This window comes from Hippichthys cyanospilos, chromosome 21 (assembly GCF_059441005.1).
Source record: "Hippichthys cyanospilos isolate Australia breed blue-spotted pipefish chromosome 21, RoL_Hcya_1.0, whole genome shotgun sequence".
Taxonomy (NCBI): domain Eukaryota; kingdom Metazoa; phylum Chordata; class Actinopteri; order Syngnathiformes; family Syngnathidae; genus Hippichthys; species Hippichthys cyanospilos.
In genome coordinates, this window is record NC_142389.1 from 393,515 (window position 1) to 413,363 (window position 19,849).

A 19,849-nucleotide genomic window follows, 5' to 3' on the forward strand; every position below is an offset into this window, starting at 1 on the left:
CGCTTGACTTTTTGTCAATTTGTCAATCGAGTCCTTCGCCTCTTCTTTTATTGACCGAATGGAACCCGAAGGGAAAGGAAGAAATGAAAGGCCGAAGCCGCCTTTTGTCTTTTTCTTCACGGCTTTGGATTGGCGGCGGTGGGGCGGGCCTTGAGCCGGAGCAGCTCATCCACCGGGCGGTGACTCTCCTGGTAGAAGTCCAGTCCCGCCATCCACTCCACGTCCCGCACCCGGGCTTGGTGGAACCAAAGGTGATCTTCCACCCAAGCGGCTTCGTGGCGGCCGCTCTGTTGACGCAAAGGGCTTTTGACGGCGCCGGCCGAGGGCGCCGGCCGCTAACTTCTGGCCCGGCGAGCGGACCGTTTCAACGCGGGGTGCGTCTTTTCCTTACCCGGCAGTTCTCGGAGTTGTCGGGTCTGTGAGGCAGCAGAAAGGCCACGGCGCGCAAGGGCCCCTCGCATTTCCCCGGCGCTTGGCTGGCGTTGCGGCAGCCGGTTAGCACGGCGAAGTAATGCGTGGGGACGGACATGTTGGTCGGGGCGGCCGACCTAGAGGACAGCGTCGCGGTCAAAAAGGGACCGCCGATATCGTTGACTCTCAGTCGGCGGCCCGAGATCAATACAAAATGGCCGCTTTGCTGCATTCGTATCACGAGACACGTTGGAAAGACCCTTTATTTTGAAGGTTGACTTCCCCTTCGACATTCCAACAACAAAACCCACTTCATTAGACGTAACTAGAAGTAAAGAAAGAGTGAACCCTTACCGCCTGATGAGCTCAAGCCGGTCATGACGCCCGTCGTGATCGTAGTCGAAGGCGGGGCCCGTCAGCACGTTGACGCCATTGTAGATGGACGCGTACTTGTTGATCAGCGTGTTGTGGAAGTACGCCCAGATCCCTGCAGACGGAACACCGGGACACGAGTCACCGCATTATTCAAATATTACCCCTGAAATATTCCACTGCAAAAAAAAAACACTTTCCTACTGGCTCATCGTCATTGGCCAACGCGCGACATCGCCCCCCGGCGGTCAAGATACGCGACGTAAAAGGGGGGAAACCGAGCAATGACAACCACCATTTTCTCGTCAAAATTACGCTTTGGAATTTAATGGAGAGCGGCTAGTTGCTAGCTGTGGCTTCCAAGCCGCTGGCGTCAATTGACGTCGTCTTAACCCGCTGTGGCTAATTGCTAGCTTTGGCGTTAGCCGCGGTAGGTTTGGGACAGCGTCACTTGAGGCTAGCGAGCGATGGAAAGAGCGGGTCAGGGTTAGGGTCGGTTACGACGGAAGCGGCGTACTGTGAAAGTGGGGGTACATGGGCACCACGTGGCTGCTCAGCAACGCGTCACGCCGCTCCGCCTCCTTCGAGGATAGCCCTACGACGACACGGCAGAGTCACGCCGGGTCAACGGAGGTCACGGCGCGCCGTCCGGCCAAGCGCACCGGGCGGGTACAGGAAGGCGGGCCGGAAGTCGCCGTAGTCGTCGCAACGACGGCCGTCGGACGGGAGGATCCGTACGTCGGCCCGTAGGCACTCGGGCCCGACCGGCGGCAGCGGCTCGGATGCGTTCTGCAAAACAAAGGAAAAAAACGCGTGTTTCGTGCCGAGTCCAACCAGCGGAGGTTTCAAGAGAGTTGCGCACCGGCGCATCCACGCTGAAGGAGCTCCACAGCGCCATCTTCAGGTCAGCGCTGTAGGCGCTCACAAACGCCTCCTGGTGGAGGACGCAGTAACGCTCCCCGGGCCGCAACGAGCGGGGCCGGCCAAACGGTAGATGATTGTGTCGCGCCGCCGCCTCTGCGGGAACGGGACCGAAGAAATTGGACCGCTTGGACGAAAGGCTTCGGGACCGGACGGCCGCGGCTTAGGCCCACCTTGAGCGGACGTCATATTGAGACGACCGTTGGCGGTCGCGACGGCGTCTTCGCTCTGGCATGCAGAAAGGAGCACAACAACGGCAGCGTTCTCAAAACCGCTACAGTGATATTAATTAAGAGTCGCAGTCCCAGTGACCGTAAAGTTCCGGCGAGTTCTACAGTACCAGTCCTACAGGCTGGCAAGAGTAACAACGGCATGAGGAGTGAATAAAGGGCGCACCATGGCGGGACAGAAGCAGCCTAGCTGGTCTTGCGGCCGCAGACTGCTGAGGCCGCACTCTGCAGGTGCGCTCTCTTCCGGCGGGGGACTCGGCGTGTAAAAGGGCGTTCGCAGCATGTGGTTCAAGCTGCCGTGCGTCCCGTTGTTAGGGGCCGGCGAGATCTGCAGCACGTCTGCGCCCGACCGACGCCGCCGCAGATAACGATTGCGGGGCTTGGTTAGAGGGCTGACGCGTTTGGCTAGAGGACGCGCCGGCTGGCGTGGGCGGGGACCCACCGCACATCAGGTTGTAGAGCTCCACGTTGGCGAAGGGCTCCACTTGGGTGCGGGAGGCAAACTTTGGCCCGTGGGCGACAAACATGGCCTGACCGGAGGTACGTCAGGTTAGCCGGGCTGGCGCGCCACGCTAGCGGACGGCGTCGGGCGAGGCTCACGTGCATGCTGGGCGCGTCGTTGTCGTAGCCGTGCTGGCCGCCGGAACAAAAGCGCAGCGAGCCGGGGAGCCTGCGAACGGGGCGCAAGGCGGTCGCGCGACGGGCTGGGGCGCGGGAGCGGGCGCGGGGCGGGCGCCGGGACGCTACCTCTCCAGCAGCCATTTGGGCTCCACCAGCACGGCCACGTCTTCGATGCGGCGGCTGTTGGCGAAGTGGAGCCGTTTGGGTAGGTGCCACTTGAGGTACGGACGCAGCTTCTGCGTGGGGCGCTTGCACTGAAACGGCGACAGACGCCGCGTCGTTCCCGCGTCGCGCTCAACCGTCCCCGGCGGACGACGCGCGCTTACCGTCATGTTAGCCACCAGGCCAGCCGCATCCACTGAAAGACGCGAGCACACGCGTTACTGATCCCGTTCCGCCCTGAGGTTACTGGGAGTCAGAGGTGTGTGCCCTGATTTTGTTGAGTTTTATATGCTCACGGTGGGCGTGCTTGTCTTTGGCCCGGATGCGGCCGAAGGGTCCCTCGGTGATGTTGTAGTCGCCGACGTCGCCCAGGAACTCCTGCAGGTTTTCCTTCCGCTCGCAGCTGGTCTCCTCCATGCCTGTCGCCGCACGCGGCTCAGCTACTTCCCGCCCGGGCGGCGCGGCGCCGGCGGCGTTACCGTGATCGGCCAGCACCACGACGTTGACGCATCGGTGAAGTCCGATCTGCTTGAGCCCGTTCATCAGCTGACCGATCATCTCGTCCACGCCTTTGATGGCCTGCGCCACCTGTACAGGGTCGCAGGACGGCCGTCGGCTCCGCGTGAGCCGGCCGCGGTCCCCGTTGTTTGGCGCTAGCCAAATATATCCTACTAAGCGTAAGCCTCAAATGATGAACAACAGATCGTGAAAGCGATCGTGAAAGAGTCCGGTCCTCCGGAGCCACCGTCCAGCCTGTTTTCCATGTTTCCCTTCGACCAACAACGGCAGGCGCAGATACGGTAGCGTTCGATAGGACGCCGCTAAGGTTTTGACATACCCCTCCGCTGACGGGACCGAAGCTGTGTCCCGATTTGTCCGGCTCCTCCAGGTACAGGGTATAGAAGTCCGGTCTGGAGGAGAAGGGACGGCGCGTGACAAGGCGGCTCGCCCGTTCGGGACTCGGTACTTGGGAGCGGAGTCACCTCTGCTGCTCTGGAAGCTGGAGCCACTTCAAGACCGTTAAGACCCGCTCCTCGAACGGGACCTTCCTGCGCGGGGTCAAGTCAAGCGTGCGGGATGAGCTCGACGCGCGGGACCGTCCTCGTACCCGTCGTACGGCTTGTGGATGTCAGGATAGCTGCCGTTGATCCGGACGTCCGACCCGGGCCAGAAGAAGGTTCCCGACTTCAGGCCCTGGTACTTCGCCGTGTGCCAGATCTGCAGAGGAAATCCCGCACGGTCACCCGTGACGCCGAGCGACCGAGCGAGGCGGCCCGCTCACCGGCTGTCCCAGGTACCAGTCCGGGTTTTCCTTCTGCGGGCCCGACAAGGTGAAGATAGCATCTATCGCCGGATCGTACATCACGTTGTCGATCAGACCGTTGGACTCGGGGTACAGACCCTGTGCGAGGAGGGGGCGCGGCCTTCGCCTAAGCTCGACTAAGCGACTTTGTGAGCGTGCGTTACCGTGACGATGCTGTAGTGGTTGGGGAAGGTCTTGCTGGGAAAGGCCGACTGCATGTATGCGCTTGAAGTTCCGCACGTCTCTGGAGGACAAAATACACATCCGATGACCTTCGACGATGGGAACTCGTCGACGTTCGACCCCTCGGGCCTTTCGAACGTACTCTGTCGCAGGTAGTCATTTACGCATTCGAAATCCGCGCGCCGAGAACCAAACGTTTTGTCGCGGCGCCCGTCCCCCGAATCAGAAACCCGCCGGGCAGAACTACTCACTGAGTTTGGTGAGAACGGGGACGAGCGCGCTCCACAGCTGCAGGTAGTCGGCCCGCAGGCCGTCCAGAGACACCAGGAGCAGCGGCTGGCGCGAGAACCTGGCGCGGCGAGACGACGGCCGTCACAGCGCGTCCCGCCCGCGCTAGCCGGCGGCGAGGCCTGCGGACGCCCCCTACCCCGGCGGACAAGACGGGCGGGACAAGTCGTCGCACCGCTCCTCCGCCCACTGGCTTTCTCCTGCCAAAGCACGCGGGTCAGGCGGACCGACGCGGCGGCGCCGCCGCCGGTCCGGTCTCACCGTGGCACACGTGGCGGTAGTTGGTGCAGCAGTCGCCGGTGGCGCCGCAGTCGTCCGAGCACTGGCAGCGGCTCGCCGGCGACCTGCTCTCGCCGCAGCGCAGCCGCGTGCACTCCCACAGTTCCCCTGCGGAAAGGGGCGTCGGGTACTGGCGCGGGCCGGCTCTCGGGGCGCGGCCTCCTCTTACCGGGGGCCTGGCACAGGTCGTGGTAGTCGTGGCAGCAGGCGGCGCCGTCCCGGCAGGCGGCGTCGCATCTGCAGCCGGCTTCGTCGCCCTCGTACGGCAGGTAGCAGCGATTCCTGCATGACGTGTGCGGCGCCACTGGGGGGCAAAAAGCTTTTTAGCGCACGTGCGGAAGTCCGGTCCCGGAGGGCCGGCGTACCGCGTATTTTCCCATTTGTTTTCCTGCCCGACGCACGCGATTCAAACGATGAGCTCATTAGCAAGCTCCGCGGGAGCTTTCAAATGATCCCGATCATTTGAACGGGCGCGTGGGAAAGAGAAGCTTGGGAAACATGCGGGATGCCGGCCCTCGACGACCGGAGTTTGACACCTCATACGTTATTCTTATGTTTAATTGAACATTTTCCATTCAAGCAGAGCGTTTAGTTTGCCGAATAAGAAGTTGGACGAGGGCTCCAGTTTTTTCCCAGAGCTCCTAGTTTGTTTTCAAGACTGCGCGACTATGCGAAGAGGGCGGGAGAATGGTGGCAAAGGGCAAATCCCGACTTAGGGATTTTCCGTCGGGGGACGTCAATGATTGTCCACGGAAACGACCGGCTCGCTGCGCGGCCGACCTTTTCAAAGTGCCGAAACTTTACAAACACTTCGAGGACCTTCTGCGTTGAGTGCGTTGGGCCGCCGTCGCCGTGACGACGCAATAACAACGCTGGCGCCGTCAAAGCAGCTCAGTGTGTGTGTGTGTGTGTGTGCGCGCGCTTGGTTTGTAAAGCATGGTGAGGACCGAATTCAACTTCAGATCTGTACTTGAGGGAAGAGACTTGCTTTTGGAACTGGATTTTGGTCAGGCTTACGGAAAGGTTGTCCTCATGAAAATAGAAAAAGCTCCACGTGCGTGTTTATGAGGCCACCTTGGTTTCGACACGCCTGCAATTCCAGACCGAGTCCCAGTCCCAGGCCTAGGATCAATGTCACCAGCAACACGGACGACACGGCCACCTGAGCGAAAAAAAAAAAAAAAAAAGGTCACAAAAAAGGGGGACCAACGAAAACAAGGAATGGGGAAATCGCATCAAAAGTTCTGAGACCATATGCGACGAAAGAGAAGAGCCACCCAATGGCGAGGTTAGGCTTCAGTAACTTTTTTCTTATGCTTTGAACCCTGTGCCCCATAGTCCAGGCGCACTTTTTTCTTGTTACCGGCCACCAGGGGGCCATCTTCCATCAGGCAACGGAAGAGTCCATCTAAATATTGCTTTTCAACTGCTATTTTACTCAGCGCCGGGGGGCACGCTCCACCAGTAAACCCCCATCGAGCGTGTAACTGTTGTGTTGGTGCGGTAATCCAATCATCCCAATGTGCGGCTGCTGCGCTTGTTTACAAACGTTGCAAAAAATTGATTGTCTCGTTAGAATTTCATATTTATAAGTCATAAAATACAATTCTTTTCTCCGGTGAAACCCCTACCACTTCCTAACCTGGGACCGAAATAGAACAAATTCCGCCTACGTCCGGGGAAGAAACGTTCTGTTTGGTTTTGCACCAGTGCAAGAGGGTTGAGAAAAAAAAACTGAAATTGTTGCAAGGGCACGTGGGAACTTATTGGGCCCCATTCCAAACGGCGGGACGAAGCCAGGGCATACTCACAGGCGCCGTCAGCGACGCGGGCGCTCCTTTAAGTCCACGAGGACAAACCTTTCCAAAAAAAAAAATCCCTCCTACGGCGCGTGCACGCGTACCATCCATTGACACAGACGTACGTAGACCAATGCGCGCGCGCCTCGTACCGCGGCAGTCTCCTGTCGCGCTTCTTTTTGTCCGAGTAGCGTCTTACTTTGTCATGACGCCGTGCCTGAATGTCAGAGGTTCTATTGGGCGGACGGCGGCGGACGGAACGGAACGGCGTGAAAGGCCGCGGCCCGGACGTAGCCGCGCCCAAACGCCGTCGCTACCTTGATGGGAGGACCGTTAAATGGCCGCAGGTGCCGCCGACTCCCCGTTAACAGCAGCTCCGAGGCCATTGGTTGAAGGCGGCCGCGAGATGGAAGTCAAGTCAACCGTGACATTTGCCGGCTTTTCGCACTGTCGTCCCCCCCCCCCGCACTTCGAAGGAAATGCTCAGTCAAATTCATGTGATTCATTTATTGATGAAATCCTGATGGCACGTAGAATGAAAAAAAATACGCTGAATTCATTGCCCCCCCCCCCCGAGACAAATGTCTGCCTGCACCCCCCTATCTAGTATTCCGGATGAGAAAAAGGACACCGTTACTCCATGACAAGCTTTGACATCCATCGGATTTCTTTTTTCTTTTTTCAATTGCACGGGTCAAAGGTCACGATGACGTTTCGGCATCTCGAAGCCCATCGCCTGGCTTTCTTCGATAGGAAAACGCTAACGTTTCAACGGGGGCGCCCGGACTTCTGCTAGCCGGGCGGGATCGAGCGTTATCGAGCGGCGTGGCAAATTTCTTTCGACCGCTATCGATCGACGCGGCGAATCCTCCTGGCGACTGACGGAGGGCCGACTTGAGGCGGGACGCCTCGGCGACCGACCGACGACCTTTAACCGAGTCGGCCGAGCCCGCGCGCGGCTTTCCGCGCAAACGGTGTAGAAAGTCGGCGACTCACCAACACGATCTGCTTCTTTTTCTGCGGCGCCTTCATGGTGCGTTGGCCGGGATTCCGTGGCGAGCGAGCGGCGGGCGGGCGGGCGGGCGACCTCCGGACCGCGCAGGTGTGACCTCGGTCACTGATTAGCAGAAGATAAGGCGGGCGGCGCTAGATAAGGCGGCCGAGGCGTCACGTCCCGCTCCGGGAACCCGCCGGCCTTCTCGCACGCTCACGTTTTTCCTTTACGCGCCGCGTGAGAGGAGAGGCCGGCGACAACGATGACACGGTTAATCCTAATCGTCAATCATAAAAACTCACCGAAAAGGGCGCGGTCGTAAACGCGTCCGCGGCCGTCGGCGGAATTTGCAAAGCGGGGCACGAACCGCGTCCGTCAGCCGTTTAGCAAATATTTTGTTCGTCTGGCGGTCCGGGAAGTCTCACTCTTTTTATTGTTTCAAAATGCAAAGAACATCAGAAGAAAATCTGCAAAAAGCCAAGACGCGTGAAAGGCGGGGACGGCGGCGGCGGCGGCGGCGGCGACCGAGTCTTGTCCGGGCTGCCGTCGGCATTATTAGCGAGGGCGCGGGCCGCGCGCTAGGGCGTCGGCGCGACCTGCGGCAGGGACTCGGCTCGCCGGCGCCCGCTCGGAGGGCGCCGCGGCGACGTCTCGAGGGACGGCGACGACGCTGCGGGGAACACGGAAAGGCCTTCGTTAGGAAAGTACGACATCAGTAAAGCGACGTCGTTTCGCGTCGGACTGACCGGGCCGACGGCCGATTTGGCACCCGCCGCTTCGCTTCGCCCCGCGTTCCGACGGCGCCCTCCTCGGGCCGGGGGCCGGAGGCCGAACTCGGACCGCCCGGCCGTCTTGACGGAAAACAAACGTTAGCCGGGCATTTTTATGCTTTAGCTTGTTCGATTAGCGTCGTCGCGTACGCATCGAGCTCAACGTCGTCACGTGCCGTCTGGCGTCGTCATGCGGCATGCAGCTTCGCGCTACTTGTTAGCTTGGGACTGTCACGTGTCAGCTTAGCATCATCCCATGTTAATGGCGCGCGCGTTATCTTAGCGTCGGCACATAACAGATTAACATTATCTTACATCATTTTAACATCTTTGCTTGTTGCTTTAGCATTGCCATGTGGTAGCTTAGCGCTTCGCTTAGCTTAGCTGTACACTGTCTCGCATCAGCTTAACCCTGAAGAACCCAAGAAGCCTTTTCTCCTAACAAAATACAATTAAGAAATGACCCCGTGGGTTCTCCAGTTAATGTCGTAATGCGCATTAACTCAATGTCACAATATGTCAACTCACGTCCCTTATACTCACTTCCTGTTCCCTCATCAACACTATTTTGCCTGCACTTACCCGGCACAGACGGGCCCGAAGGACCGGGCAGACTGGGACTACTGGAAGGACTTGGGACACCGGAGGGATTCGGGGCGCTCGGGGGGTCGGAGGCACTCGATGGACCGGAGGTAACGGGGACAGTGGTGAGACTAGGCACACTGGAGGGACCGGGCGGACTGGGACTACTGGAAGGACTTGGGACACCGGAGGGATTCGGGGCGCTCGGGGGGTCGGAGGCACTCGATGGACCGGAGGTAACGGGGACAGTGGTGAGACTAGGCACACTGGAGGGACCGGGCGGACTGGGACTACTGGAAGGACTTGGGACACCGGAGGGATTCGGGGCGCTCGGGGGGTCGGAGGCACTCGATGGACCGGAGGGAACGGGGACAGCGATGAGACTCGGCACGGCGGGAGGACTGGGGGCACTGGTGAGACTCGGTGCGCGCTCCGGATCTGAGTGACTGGGGGCACTGGTGGGACCGGGCACAATGGAAGGACCGGGGGCACCGGTGGGACCGGGCTCACCGGAGGGACTCGGGGCGGCGGGGGGATCGGACGCACTAGATGGACTAGCGGGAATGGGCACGCTAGATGGACCGGAGGGACCGGGGGCGCTGGCGAGACTAGGGACGCCGGTTGGACTCGGGGTACTAGATGGACTGGAGGGATCATGGGCATTGGAGGGACCGGGCGCTACACTGGTAGGACTGGGGGATTTGGGGACTGATCGAGGGAGCCTCAACTTGGGGCCGACGGCGGAGGCTTTGGACCTCGGGGCGGCCCGTGGTCGGGACCGGTCCGTGTCTGCGTCCGAGTCGGGATGGACCGTTTGGTTGGCTGCGAGGACACATGCTGTACGTCACTGTTCACTCACGCTATATGGTCCGCCACGTACATTACAAATGACACATCTTGGGGGAATTAAGGGGGATCCGCCGTACGGTATTTGTGATTCCGAGGCGGGGAATGACTGAATGTGAGAAGTTGACACCAAGCATTAGCATCCACGAGAGCGCGGACTTACCCAAGTGGCCATCTTCCTTTGACGACTCCGCCTAGACCCCAAAAAAGAGCTTTTCAGACGACTGAAATTGGCGCAAACCCTTTGGAGTACTTTTCTCCTAACTTACGGGCTGTACTCTTCTCCTACTCGGAGTGCCCGCTTGACCAATCGACCCGCTTGACGATGTCGATAGCTACCTACAGCTTATGGAGCTAGCTACGGTACTTAGATCCTGCTCTGGATCCTGAATCTACTTCATTACTCGCCGCGCTTAGCTAGCTAGTTTAAGTACTTAGTGTCTTACGCGTCGTCCCCCTTGTGTTATTGACTCGGTTACCCCGTTGCTACGGAAACTAAAGGTTTTACCCTAGCTTATCTTCCCTCACCTTGTGAGCGGCCATTTTTTCCTGCCGCGCCTTCATCTCCGCCAGAAGGTCGGCGGCCATGACGGGGACGCCCACGCGGTGCGGTAACAGGGGCGCTACCTTCCCCTCGGCCGCCGCCGCCGCCGCCGCCGCGGAAGTCTCGCAGCCGGCGTCGTCACGGGGCAGAGACGGCGAGGAGGGCGAAGCCGGCGCCGGCGCCTCGTCGGCGACCGGGGAGGCGGGGCGGGGCGGCCCCGCGGAGACGGCCCCGCGGTTTTTCTCCGAGCGGGACGGCCGACCTTTGATGAGGTCGAAGAAGCCGCTCCTCCGGGATTCCCGCTTCTTGTCGGCCGCGCGGGGCGCGTTTGAGGGCGGGTCTTGCGCGGCGAGGCGCCTGCGAGGAGGAGAAGACGCGTGACGGCCTCAAACGGTTTTCGGTCCGGGCCGGGCTCTCACTTCAAGCTGACTCGCAGGACTTTCTTGGAGTAAAACTCGTCGAGGCCCTCATCCAGCTTTCCCATCACGCCGTGACGCTCCGCCCCCTGTGACGTCTGGCGCCGGAAGAAAAGAGTCTAAAGTTCTGTCGAGACCACGACGCGAAGTCGGACTTTGGTGTTCCCGGCCACCTACGCCGACCCGGCTGGGCTTGTTTCTCCTCCTGGCTTTGGGCCGCACTTTGGTGTGATGGCGCAGCGGCGGCGGCGAGCCCGCGGGCGGGAAAGCCGGGCCGAGGTCCGGCGGGGGCGAGGGCGGCGGGGGCGGGGCCGTTGGGTCCTCCGCGCCGACCGGCGGGTCGGCCTCGTGGGCCGGCACCTCCTGCAGGGCCTTGTCCAGGTCAAACTCCATCTCTGAGATGTAAATGTGCCAAGTTTTCCCAGGGGGGAAAAAAAAAAGCCCATAGGGGCAAAGCCCATAAGGGCAAAGCCCGCGAGACTTACCAAAGGCCACCGAGACGGGTCGCTGCATCCGCACCAGAATGCTCTTCCTTTTGGACTGGGCCGTCATCTGGAGGGAAATGTGACCCATCAGAAGGTACTCGACAAATAGGGTGTTCCAAAACAACTTTTTCAGTACCCGCGCCATACTAATATTTGGTGTTCCGATACCCGATTCCGATATCATACCGATAGCTGATCATTCGGAATTTAGTATGGGACGGGTACGGCCTTAGTTGACAAGGGGGAGGAGCGGTTCCCACCACGCGGGCGTCCCCCTGGGCTTCCGCCTCGCGAGCCTCCGGCCGAAGGACGGTCTCATCCAGAACTTGCGTTTCCTCCCGGGACTCGGGACGGAGCGCGGGCCGGCCCTGCCTGCTCACGTGCCCGGCCTGCAGACGGGACGGACAAAAGGTTCGGGCGGGACGGACGGGGGACGGCGCAGAACCAGGGCCTGCCTGGGTTTGATCGTCTTGACAAATTGGGGGACGCAAATGGTTTGGACGCCGCGGCAGGGAGGCGGGGGGCGGGCGACTGACCAGCGTGTGGCAGCACGTGGACAGAGAGTCCAGGATCCGGTCCGCGACGCCATCGGAGATGAAGGAGGCCGCGCCCAGTTTCAGCTCGCTGGGGGCGAAGACGAAAGCAAAGGATGGCAACAAATTTGGGAGGCGGAGCCCGAGGTGGCGGAGCCCGAGGTGGCGGAGCCCGAGGTGGCGGAGCCCGAGGTGGCGGTCGCCGGCACCTGATCTTGTTGAGGATGTCCGCGCCCGTCTGCTCCAGGAGCGTCTTGGCGATGAACGTGCGAGGGACGCTCATCTTCCCCGCGCCCGCCCTCAGCAGGTCCGGACCGAGCGCGCCGGTCTCCATCACGTGAGGGCAGAGCGCCGAGGCGGCTTCCAGCATGGACGACAGCATGGTCTGCGCGGCGGGCGTGAGAAAAGGGTGAGCGACGACCCCCGACCCCCCGGGGACCCGTCGGATCGCCACCTCCAGCCGCTCGTCCGTGACGGCCGCCAGCTCCGCCGCCAGCGACTCCAACTTGTCCCGGATGGCGGCGCGCAGACCGTCGCCCCCGAGGCGGTAGAGGCTGGGGAGCAGCTGGAGGGTCGGCAGACAGACGAGCCTTCAAAGTGGTGCTCCCTCCCGAGCGGCGCCGCCTCAGCTTCACCTACGGTCTTGGACTTCCTGGCGTCGGCCATCAGGCTCTCCGCCACTTTCACGTCCTCCTGGACGGCGCGGTCCTGACAGAAGAGGAGCGAGTTGAGGTGATCCTGAAGCTTCACGCACATGGTGTCCATCATCTGCAAAGACAGGCGCGGAGGGTCAGCGAGAGCCCGGACCCGCTCCGCTCGCTCGTCCCCGACCCCGCCCGCCCGCCTGCTGCGTGGTGCTGGTGACGATTCCCTGCTGCAGCCGGTACGCCTGCTCCTGCAGGTATTTGCGGGTCTCGTGGTTCCTCAGCAGGAAGTGCTCCATCTGCGCGCAAAGGCACCGTGTCGACGCCTGGCGGACTTTCTAAGTGGAAGACAAACTGGAGCCACGTTTTTACATTCCGGACCCGTATTGGCGGGCTTAAGTTGCAAGGCGGGGTTCTAAAAGCCCGCCGCTTGTAGCTTGGGAGTCCGGTCGTCCACCAAACCCTCGACGAGTGCTCGTCGAGACGTTTTTCCATAACGTCGTGTTGTTTCACGTTTGATTCAGTTTGCTCTCTATTTGAAAAGAAAACTACTGTTCCTGTCACGGCATTAAGTTGGATTTGCTGATCCCATTTACGTATGGGCGTTTGGTAAGCGACGCCCAAGGCGAGAAATCCCGATCCAGATCGCTCGCCTGACTTTCTGCCAGCAATTTTCCTCAATAATGACAAAGCGCAACAATGTAAGATTTGACAAAATAAAGGTGACAAGGTTTTGCAAACCAAAGGTTTTGGAACCAAAATGTGGCACGAAGTTTGCTACATGTTCAAATTGATGAGCTCTTCTTTTGAAAAGGATCCTACACCGTTGCTGTCACGGCATTTAAAGGCACATTGAAAAGTTCCGTGGCGACGGCGTCGTGCGACAAGCGGCTCGGAGCCAACCTTGAGAAGGGCGTCCTCCGTCTTTTCCGGGTCGGTCTTGAGCGCCTGGGCAGCGTCCGCGATGGGAACGGGCATGAAGCGGATGGTGAAGTTCCTGCCCGGAAGGAGCGACGTCAGCCGCCTTTCGGCACGAAACGCTTTTTCATGCGCCATTTTTGGCCCAAGGTGAAGTGGACCCGACGAAGGCGCTCGCTCTAACCTCCGTCGGCCGTTTTGCGCAAGGGAAAAGGGGCCTCCTCGACTACGAACGGCTAGTATAGGACTTTTTTATTTTCATCGGCTCATGAGTTGTGAAAACTCCAGTCCGGGGGCGCAGCCGAGCTGAGCGGCGGCCAGAAGAAGAGCAAACTCACTTCTCCAGGGCGGACGCCACTTCCTGCAGACCCCGAGGGCTGACGTTGTTCCTGTCCCAGATGAGTGTCCTGCAACGGGCCGGCGTGAGCGCGACGCGGGCAGATTGCCCGCCCGCCCCGCCCCGCCCCGCCCCACCTGAGCTTGGTGTTGATCTGCAGGGCCTTGGCCAGCATTTTGGCGCCCATGTCGCCCATGGCGTTGCCGCTGATGTCCAGCCTGGTGAGCGAGCCGTTGCCCCCCAGGGCGTTGAGGACCACGGCCAGGTCCCCCTTCAGCTTGGAGTCGGCCAGCGACAGCGAGCTCAGCGGCTGGCCGGGGCCCGAACACGGGTCAGCCGCGGGCCGCCCCTCCGGCGGGGACGCGCTCACTCACCGACTCTTCCTCCTGGATCAAACGGACCAGGTCGTCCAGGACGCCCGCCACGTTCCTGCGGACCGGGAGACGGGCGGCGGGAGGGAGTCAACGGCCCCGCGCCGGGAGGGAGCCAACGGCCCCGCGCCGGGAGGGAGCCAACGGCCCCGCGCCGGGAGGGAGCCAACGGCCCCGCGCCGGGAGGGAGCCAATGGCCTCGCGCCGGCGCCGCCGACCCACTCACTTGGACTTGATGTTCTGGAAGTTTCCGCCCAGGGCCAGGTGGCGCACCGAGCGGTTCTTGGCCAGCCACGCCAGCAGGGCGCTCAGGTCCCCGTCCAGACCTGGCGGGAAAGCGGAGCGCTCATTAACGAAACGTCAGCCCAGTCCCGGAGGCCCGGTACCCTGCATGTTTTCCCGCCGTCGCTTCCCAACACGCCTGACTCAAAGGATGGGGGCCTGAAAATCACGCTAATCATTTGAATCGGGGGCGTCGGGAAGGGACGCCTGCAAAACGCGCGGGACGCCGGCCCTCCCGGACTGGAGTTCCACACCTACTGTATATGTTAAGCGCAAGACTGCTCGGAGTCACCGTTATCTGAGATGTCCAGACTGGAGATGTTGGGGATCTCGGCCACGCAGCCCTCCAGGATCTGAGAGCCCGCCGAGCGCAGCTGAAAGTCAAAGGGGAGCGGGGTCAGGTGACCCGGCCGGCCGGCCGGGCGGGCGGGCGGGCGGGGCCGACCTCGCAGCCGCTCAGGTCCAGAGACACGTCGCTCAGGTTGGGGTTGCAGCCCAGGCCCAGCAGCAGCGCCCTGAGGGGACGGCGGGGCGCGCGTCAAAAGCCGCTAAAGCGGCCGGGCCGGGCCGGGCCGGGCCGGGCCGGCGCGCGCCGTCCTACTTGAGGGCCTCGGCGGGAAGTCTGCAGCCCGACACGTTGACGCAGCTCAGAGCCCGGCACAGGCTGAAGAACTGCTTGAAGGACGCCGGGACCTCCCTGCTCCTCCTGGCAACATACGTTGGCTTGCCTCGCCGCGCGTCACGCACGCGCCATCGTATCGTACCGGCTACATATTGACAAAAAGCTACCGATCGTTTTTCTTCAAAGTCGTCTGCGATTTAGAAGAAAACAACCTTTGTTGAAAACGAACGGAAAAGGTTTGCGACCGCCGGACGGGCTCCGAGAACGAGAGGGCCACGGCGCCGCCCGGAGTCTCCGATGTGCCATTACAGGCAAAGCCCCTTCCCGGGCCATCCCCGTCAAGGGCCGAGCTACGCGCCTGCCTGTCACGCGGCGTGCGCGTGAAGCGAAGCGAAGCGAAGCGAAGCGAAGCGCCGAGCAAGGCTCGGTGACGCCGGCGTTCCGCACCTGTGAGAGTAGACGGTCTTGGACATGTTGAGGACACGCAGACGCTTCAGACATCCTCGGAGCAGAGACGCCGAAACCTGACACAAACAAACGTCGGCCGTCGATTGTTTCGTCGCCCGCTTGGGTGCGGTGCCGCGCGTCTGCGTTCCGCTGTACTTGCGAGGACCGCCGCGCACGAGGACGTTTAGTTCGGCCCCCACAAATTCAGACCTGTTTTTTGCGGGTACCAGACTCGCTTTAAGGCTGTAGCTTTGAATTGGATGTTGCTTGAGTTCAGGCTGGGACGTCCAAACTAGGGCCCGGGGGCCATTTGCGGCCCGCCGTCCAAGTTTTGGCGGCCCGCAATGCTATCTGTCCTACAGTACAATTTCCTCTCTCAGAGACAAGGTTTGGACACCCCTGGGCTAGGAAATACTTGATGTCCACGCAACTAAAAAGGCACATGAATGTCTGCGTGTTCCTGAACTTGAAAGGACCGCTAACCCTAACCGACGTAGTGAGGATATTTTTGGACACGCGAGGACATTCGGGACAACGTGAATGTAAGCGTGATGGAGATGGAAATGAGCGTTTTCATTGGATGTCCCCGCAAGCGGCGTCATACAAATGTGCGCGCGCGTATTGACCTGCTCCAAGGAGCAGTCCGTGCAGGACAAGTCCAAAACTTCTAAGTGGTTGTCGTGAGCCAGGAAGCTGTGGAGGTTCTGCGGAGAGCGAGGCCGTCAACTCGGCGGCCTAGCGCGCGGCTAACGGGACGGCGGGGTCACTCACCTGCAGCTCGTCCCCTCGGAGCGAGTTCCCCGCCAGCTGCAGGTGCGTGAGGGTGGCCGCCATGCTGGGATTGGCGCACAGCGCCTGACATAGCAAGTTGACGCCTGAAACGCACACGCGTGAGCGGGGTCGGGCCCTCACAGAAAGGGACGGACGGACGGACGGGTCACCTTTGGGGGACAAGGAGGTCCTGCTGAGGTTCAAATCCTTCAGGCCAATGGCGTGCTTGCTCAGCTGAGCGCCCAGAGCGCACGCGCCTGCCGACAACACGCGCTTGTCCGTCGGTGTTTGCGGTGTTGCTTCGCGTTCCAATTGATTTACTCTTAGTTTGAAAAGGCTTTACGTTGAATATTTTTCTGTGGCCGAATGATTGACATTTTATGACAAATATTGATGACGAATTGAGCGACTGAAATGTTTTTGTCAACAGATGTCCCCGTTGCGCTCGTTTTTCGCGACACGGCTTAAGGTTGGGAAATGCGTGGGGCTAGCCGAGCGAAACGGGTCCGTGCGCGCGCGGGGTGCCGACCCTTGTCTTCCAGAGAATTGTTGCTCAGGTTGAGCGTGTGCAGCGCCGAGGCGGGGTTGCGAGACAGCGCCGAGGACAGCTTTTGAGCAAAGTCACTGCAGGGGAGAAACGAGGCAAAAACATTTAAAAAAATGAGGGAGAGCAGGAGGAAGCGCGCCACGCGGCGCCGCGGACCTTCTGAGGCCGGCGTTGTCGAGGACCAGCTCCTCCAGGCGTCCGGATCGGGACATGACGCGCAGGATCCGCTCGCACACGTCCGCCGACTACAGCCGCGCGCACCGGCTTGAGCGGAACGGGGTGCGGCCCGCCCCCCGCGCCGCCCGCCGCCCTTACCAGTTTGCAGTCTTTGGCCAGCAACTTGGTGAACCAGCCGTTGTGCTCCAGGGCGCCCACGATGGCCGCCAGGTCCCTGCGCCCCGAGCGCACGTCGCCACATCTCACGCGGGGGACGGACGGACGGACGGACGGACGGATGGACGGCGCCGACTCCCTCCCTCCCACCTACCTGCCGCCCAGGTGACTGAAGTCGCTCAGGTTGAGTTCGCTGCTGTCCTGGCTCAGGTAGATGGTGTCCACGTCCTGACGGAGGACGAGCGCCGGCAGACCACTCAAATGGGGCTACGTGACGTTTTTGACCGACGGGAACGGAGCGCTTTTGCATTCGAGAGCAAAGTCCATCGGAAGACGAAGCGACTTCTCACGCCGCTGCGATTTTGCGATAGGAACGCATTTCGTCACGGACGCCGTTTTTCCGCAGACGACCGAGGAAGAAGACAGGCGAAGGCGCCCCCCGTTTCTTCCGGCAACAGCTCTTCACGGAAGCGGGAAAAAGTGGAGGAAAAGGACGCGGCGCTCGCTCACCCACTGGACTTCCTCTCTGTAGGCCAGGTTTAGCTGGTCGCAGACGGCCCGGTACTGATGGGAGAATCCTCCTGAAAGGGGACGTCAGACCGGGGATGAGTCAAAGCGCTCGACGCCCCCCTCCCCCACCCAGTGAAAAGACGGTACCGCAGGGCCCGGCGTCGGCGGGGTCCCGCTGCTCCCAGGCCGCCCGGAGGGCCGCCCATCGCTCGGCGGGCGTCAACTGGAATTTCCTGCGCAAATTCCTGGGGGGGACGCGCAAAGACGAAGAAGACCCGCTTTACTCCGCCGGTCCGCACGTTACCGTACGTATCCGGAAATGGCTACGAACGCGTCCGGGCAGATCCCGGCCAGGCTGGATCCCACGTGGGCCACGACCCGCTCGGCGTCCTCCCGCGAAGCCAAGCGCAGCGTCCAGGGCCCGCGCCGGCACTCCACCTGCACCTGCCGGCGCGCGCGCACGTTGGCGCCGACAGCTAGCGCGCGGCCGACCGGCTAGCTCCCTCCGCTTCCTGCTCGGGTCTCACCTCGGTGGCGTCGTCGCTACGGAGAGCCCGGATGTCCAGGTAGCTGAAGGAGTGCTCCACCTGCGCGCACCTCTCCAAAGTTCAGGCGACTTTTCTCGGCCTCCGAGGACGCGCGCGGGCGCGGGCGGGCGTCGGCTGACCTTGCAGGGGATGCGCGCCGACAGCAGGAAGCCTCGAAAGCGCCCCAAGGCCTGGACGCGCAAGACCGCACGCGCACGGGCGTTGAGAGTCAGTAGGGACGGCTTGCGCTTTTTCCATGCTTGGAAAAACTCATTTAAGATCTTTCTTCTAATAGCTTTAAGGAGTTCAAACGCAAGCCAAGCATTCTTCATTTAAGCAAGCTATAAATCAGACGTAAGCAAAAAGCGTGTCTTTCAGACTATAAGCCCTGACTTTTTTCTCGTGCTTTGAGCCCCCCGGCTTATAGTCTTTTTTCACGTTCCGGAGCGCAAGTGTTTCCGTGGCAACGTGTTTTCATCCGATGAGTTTTGGAAGCCGCGCCCACTCTATCACATGATCAAGACGTGCGGCATGCGGCGTGGTATGAGCGCGCCTTTCGGCTCGTGTGCGCACACGCCCGCCCGCCCGCCCGCCCGCGTGGGCTTTCTGCGGAATGTCCCAAAAAACGGCACCGGTACGGTCTCTGCGACAAGCTCAGCAAGTGAGGACAAACTAAGGTCGGAGGGCGCTCACCAGCACTTTGTTGTCCGCTTTTTCACCTTTGACCTCCGGCTGGACCTGGCATCTCAGAGTCAGCGTGAGGCTCTGCCCCACCGCCTCCTGCACGCTCTCTGCACCACCACGACAACAGCGAGCAAAGACAAAACAACTTGATTTGCTTGGCTTCTTCACATACATACATACATATATATATATATATATATATATATATATATATATATAGGCCTATATGTATATATATATATATATATATATATATATATATATACACACATACACACGCACACATTTATGTATGGTATTTGCTATATGCTGTCATTCTGCAGTGAGGACTTTTCCTCATGGAGTGGTCCTGCAAAGTCACTCAACTTCAGTATCACGAAGAACATGAGTGGCGCCATCACACGGACAACAAGAATACCTGCGGCGCCTTTTTGGAGGCACAGCAGAAAAACTACGAAGGGTCAAAATTGGCTCCGGAAGTAAATAGTTGGCGACCGCTCGGTGCTTCGGAACATAAGGCCGCGATAAACGAGGGATTACTGCGCGCAAAATCTGTCGCAAGTCAAAGAGCTAAGCGAGAACGCGCATCGGCAAATCACGCGACGTGGACCCGATAAATGAGAAACCGGGTCTCGTTTGGGGACTTTCTGCTCCCATCCAAAGGAATGTGTTAGGACACGCCCACTCAGGCCGAGGATGGGAAGGAACAGGTAGAAACCCCCGCGAAAACTAACGCACCGCGTCAATTAACATTGACTAGATCACTGTTTTGTTTTTTTTTTGCGTGTGTGACTGGTTGTTTTAAAAAAGTTGTCGCGCAGGCTGCCTCACACGCACGCACGCGCAAACCGAACATGCAGCTGTTCTCACCGAGTAACTCCTTCGGGAATTGTGACTGCTCCATGTTTTGTTTTTTTTCTCTTCGCCGCTCCGAGAGAACTTTTCCAGCTCAGCTTCTTCAACTCGTCGCCGCTCTTCTGCAGACAGCCCAAATTCCCAGCGCGGCAACGGAAACACCCAGACAGACGCAAGCAGCGGCAAGTCCGACTCGCTCGCTCAGACCAAAACAATCTCGACGGCGCAGCCCCCCGCCCCCCGAGCTCAAAACGACGCCACG

The 19,849-nt window shown here is 60.4% G+C and overlaps 2 protein-coding genes across 3 annotated transcripts; both read right to left on the reverse strand.

Annotated features, from left to right (window-relative positions):
- Window positions 1–31: 31 nt before the first annotated feature.
- On the reverse strand, window positions 32–7,993 carry LOC148405955 (venom phosphodiesterase CdcPDE). Its single transcript, XM_088404465.1, has 25 exons — window positions 7,566–7,993; window positions 5,845–5,932; window positions 4,940–5,074; window positions 4,753–4,878; window positions 4,631–4,691; window positions 4,455–4,552; window positions 4,185–4,264; window positions 4,000–4,119; window positions 3,826–3,935; window positions 3,701–3,766; window positions 3,556–3,628; window positions 3,197–3,305; window positions 3,014–3,136; window positions 2,882–2,913; window positions 2,682–2,809; window positions 2,535–2,604; window positions 2,377–2,464; window positions 2,101–2,273; window positions 1,878–1,932; window positions 1,646–1,800; window positions 1,446–1,572; window positions 1,301–1,378; window positions 766–898; window positions 392–548; window positions 32–287 (listed from the first exon to the last, which is right to left on the reverse strand). The coding sequence occupies exons 1-25, from the start codon at window positions 7,599–7,601 to the stop codon at window positions 117–119; spliced, it is 2,592 nt and encodes an 863-aa protein (XP_088260591.1). The 5' UTR covers window positions 7,602–7,993; the 3' UTR covers window positions 32–116.
- Window positions 7,973–19,761, reverse strand: LOC148405956 (F-actin-uncapping protein LRRC16A-like). Of its 2 annotated transcripts, XM_088404463.1 has the most exons (37): window positions 19,603–19,761; window positions 18,742–18,839; window positions 18,189–18,239; window positions 18,049–18,108; window positions 17,853–17,965; window positions 17,669–17,766; window positions 17,522–17,592; window positions 17,166–17,239; window positions 16,994–17,069; window positions 16,835–16,923; window positions 16,661–16,755; window positions 16,302–16,388; window positions 16,132–16,235; window positions 15,987–16,064; window positions 15,361–15,437; window positions 14,893–14,997; window positions 14,737–14,806; window positions 14,584–14,665; window positions 14,236–14,335; window positions 14,013–14,067; window positions 13,776–13,948; window positions 13,640–13,708; window positions 13,287–13,380; window positions 12,584–12,682; window positions 12,379–12,507; window positions 12,194–12,304; window positions 11,949–12,124; window positions 11,743–11,830; window positions 11,467–11,595; window positions 11,207–11,273; window positions 10,899–11,116; window positions 10,725–10,819; window positions 10,290–10,662; window positions 9,925–9,955; window positions 8,916–9,737; window positions 8,310–8,414; window positions 7,973–8,233 (listed from the first exon to the last, which is right to left on the reverse strand). In XM_088404463.1, the coding sequence occupies exons 1-37, from the start codon at window positions 19,634–19,636 to the stop codon at window positions 8,142–8,144; spliced, it is 4,488 nt and encodes a 1,495-aa protein (XP_088260589.1). In that variant the 5' UTR covers window positions 19,637–19,761; the 3' UTR covers window positions 7,973–8,141. The 2 variants fall into 2 exon arrangements, with proteins under 2 accessions (XP_088260589.1, XP_088260590.1); XM_088404464.1 differs by lacking the exon at window positions 8,916–9,737.
- Between the last annotated feature and the right edge of the window lie 88 nt (window positions 19,762–19,849).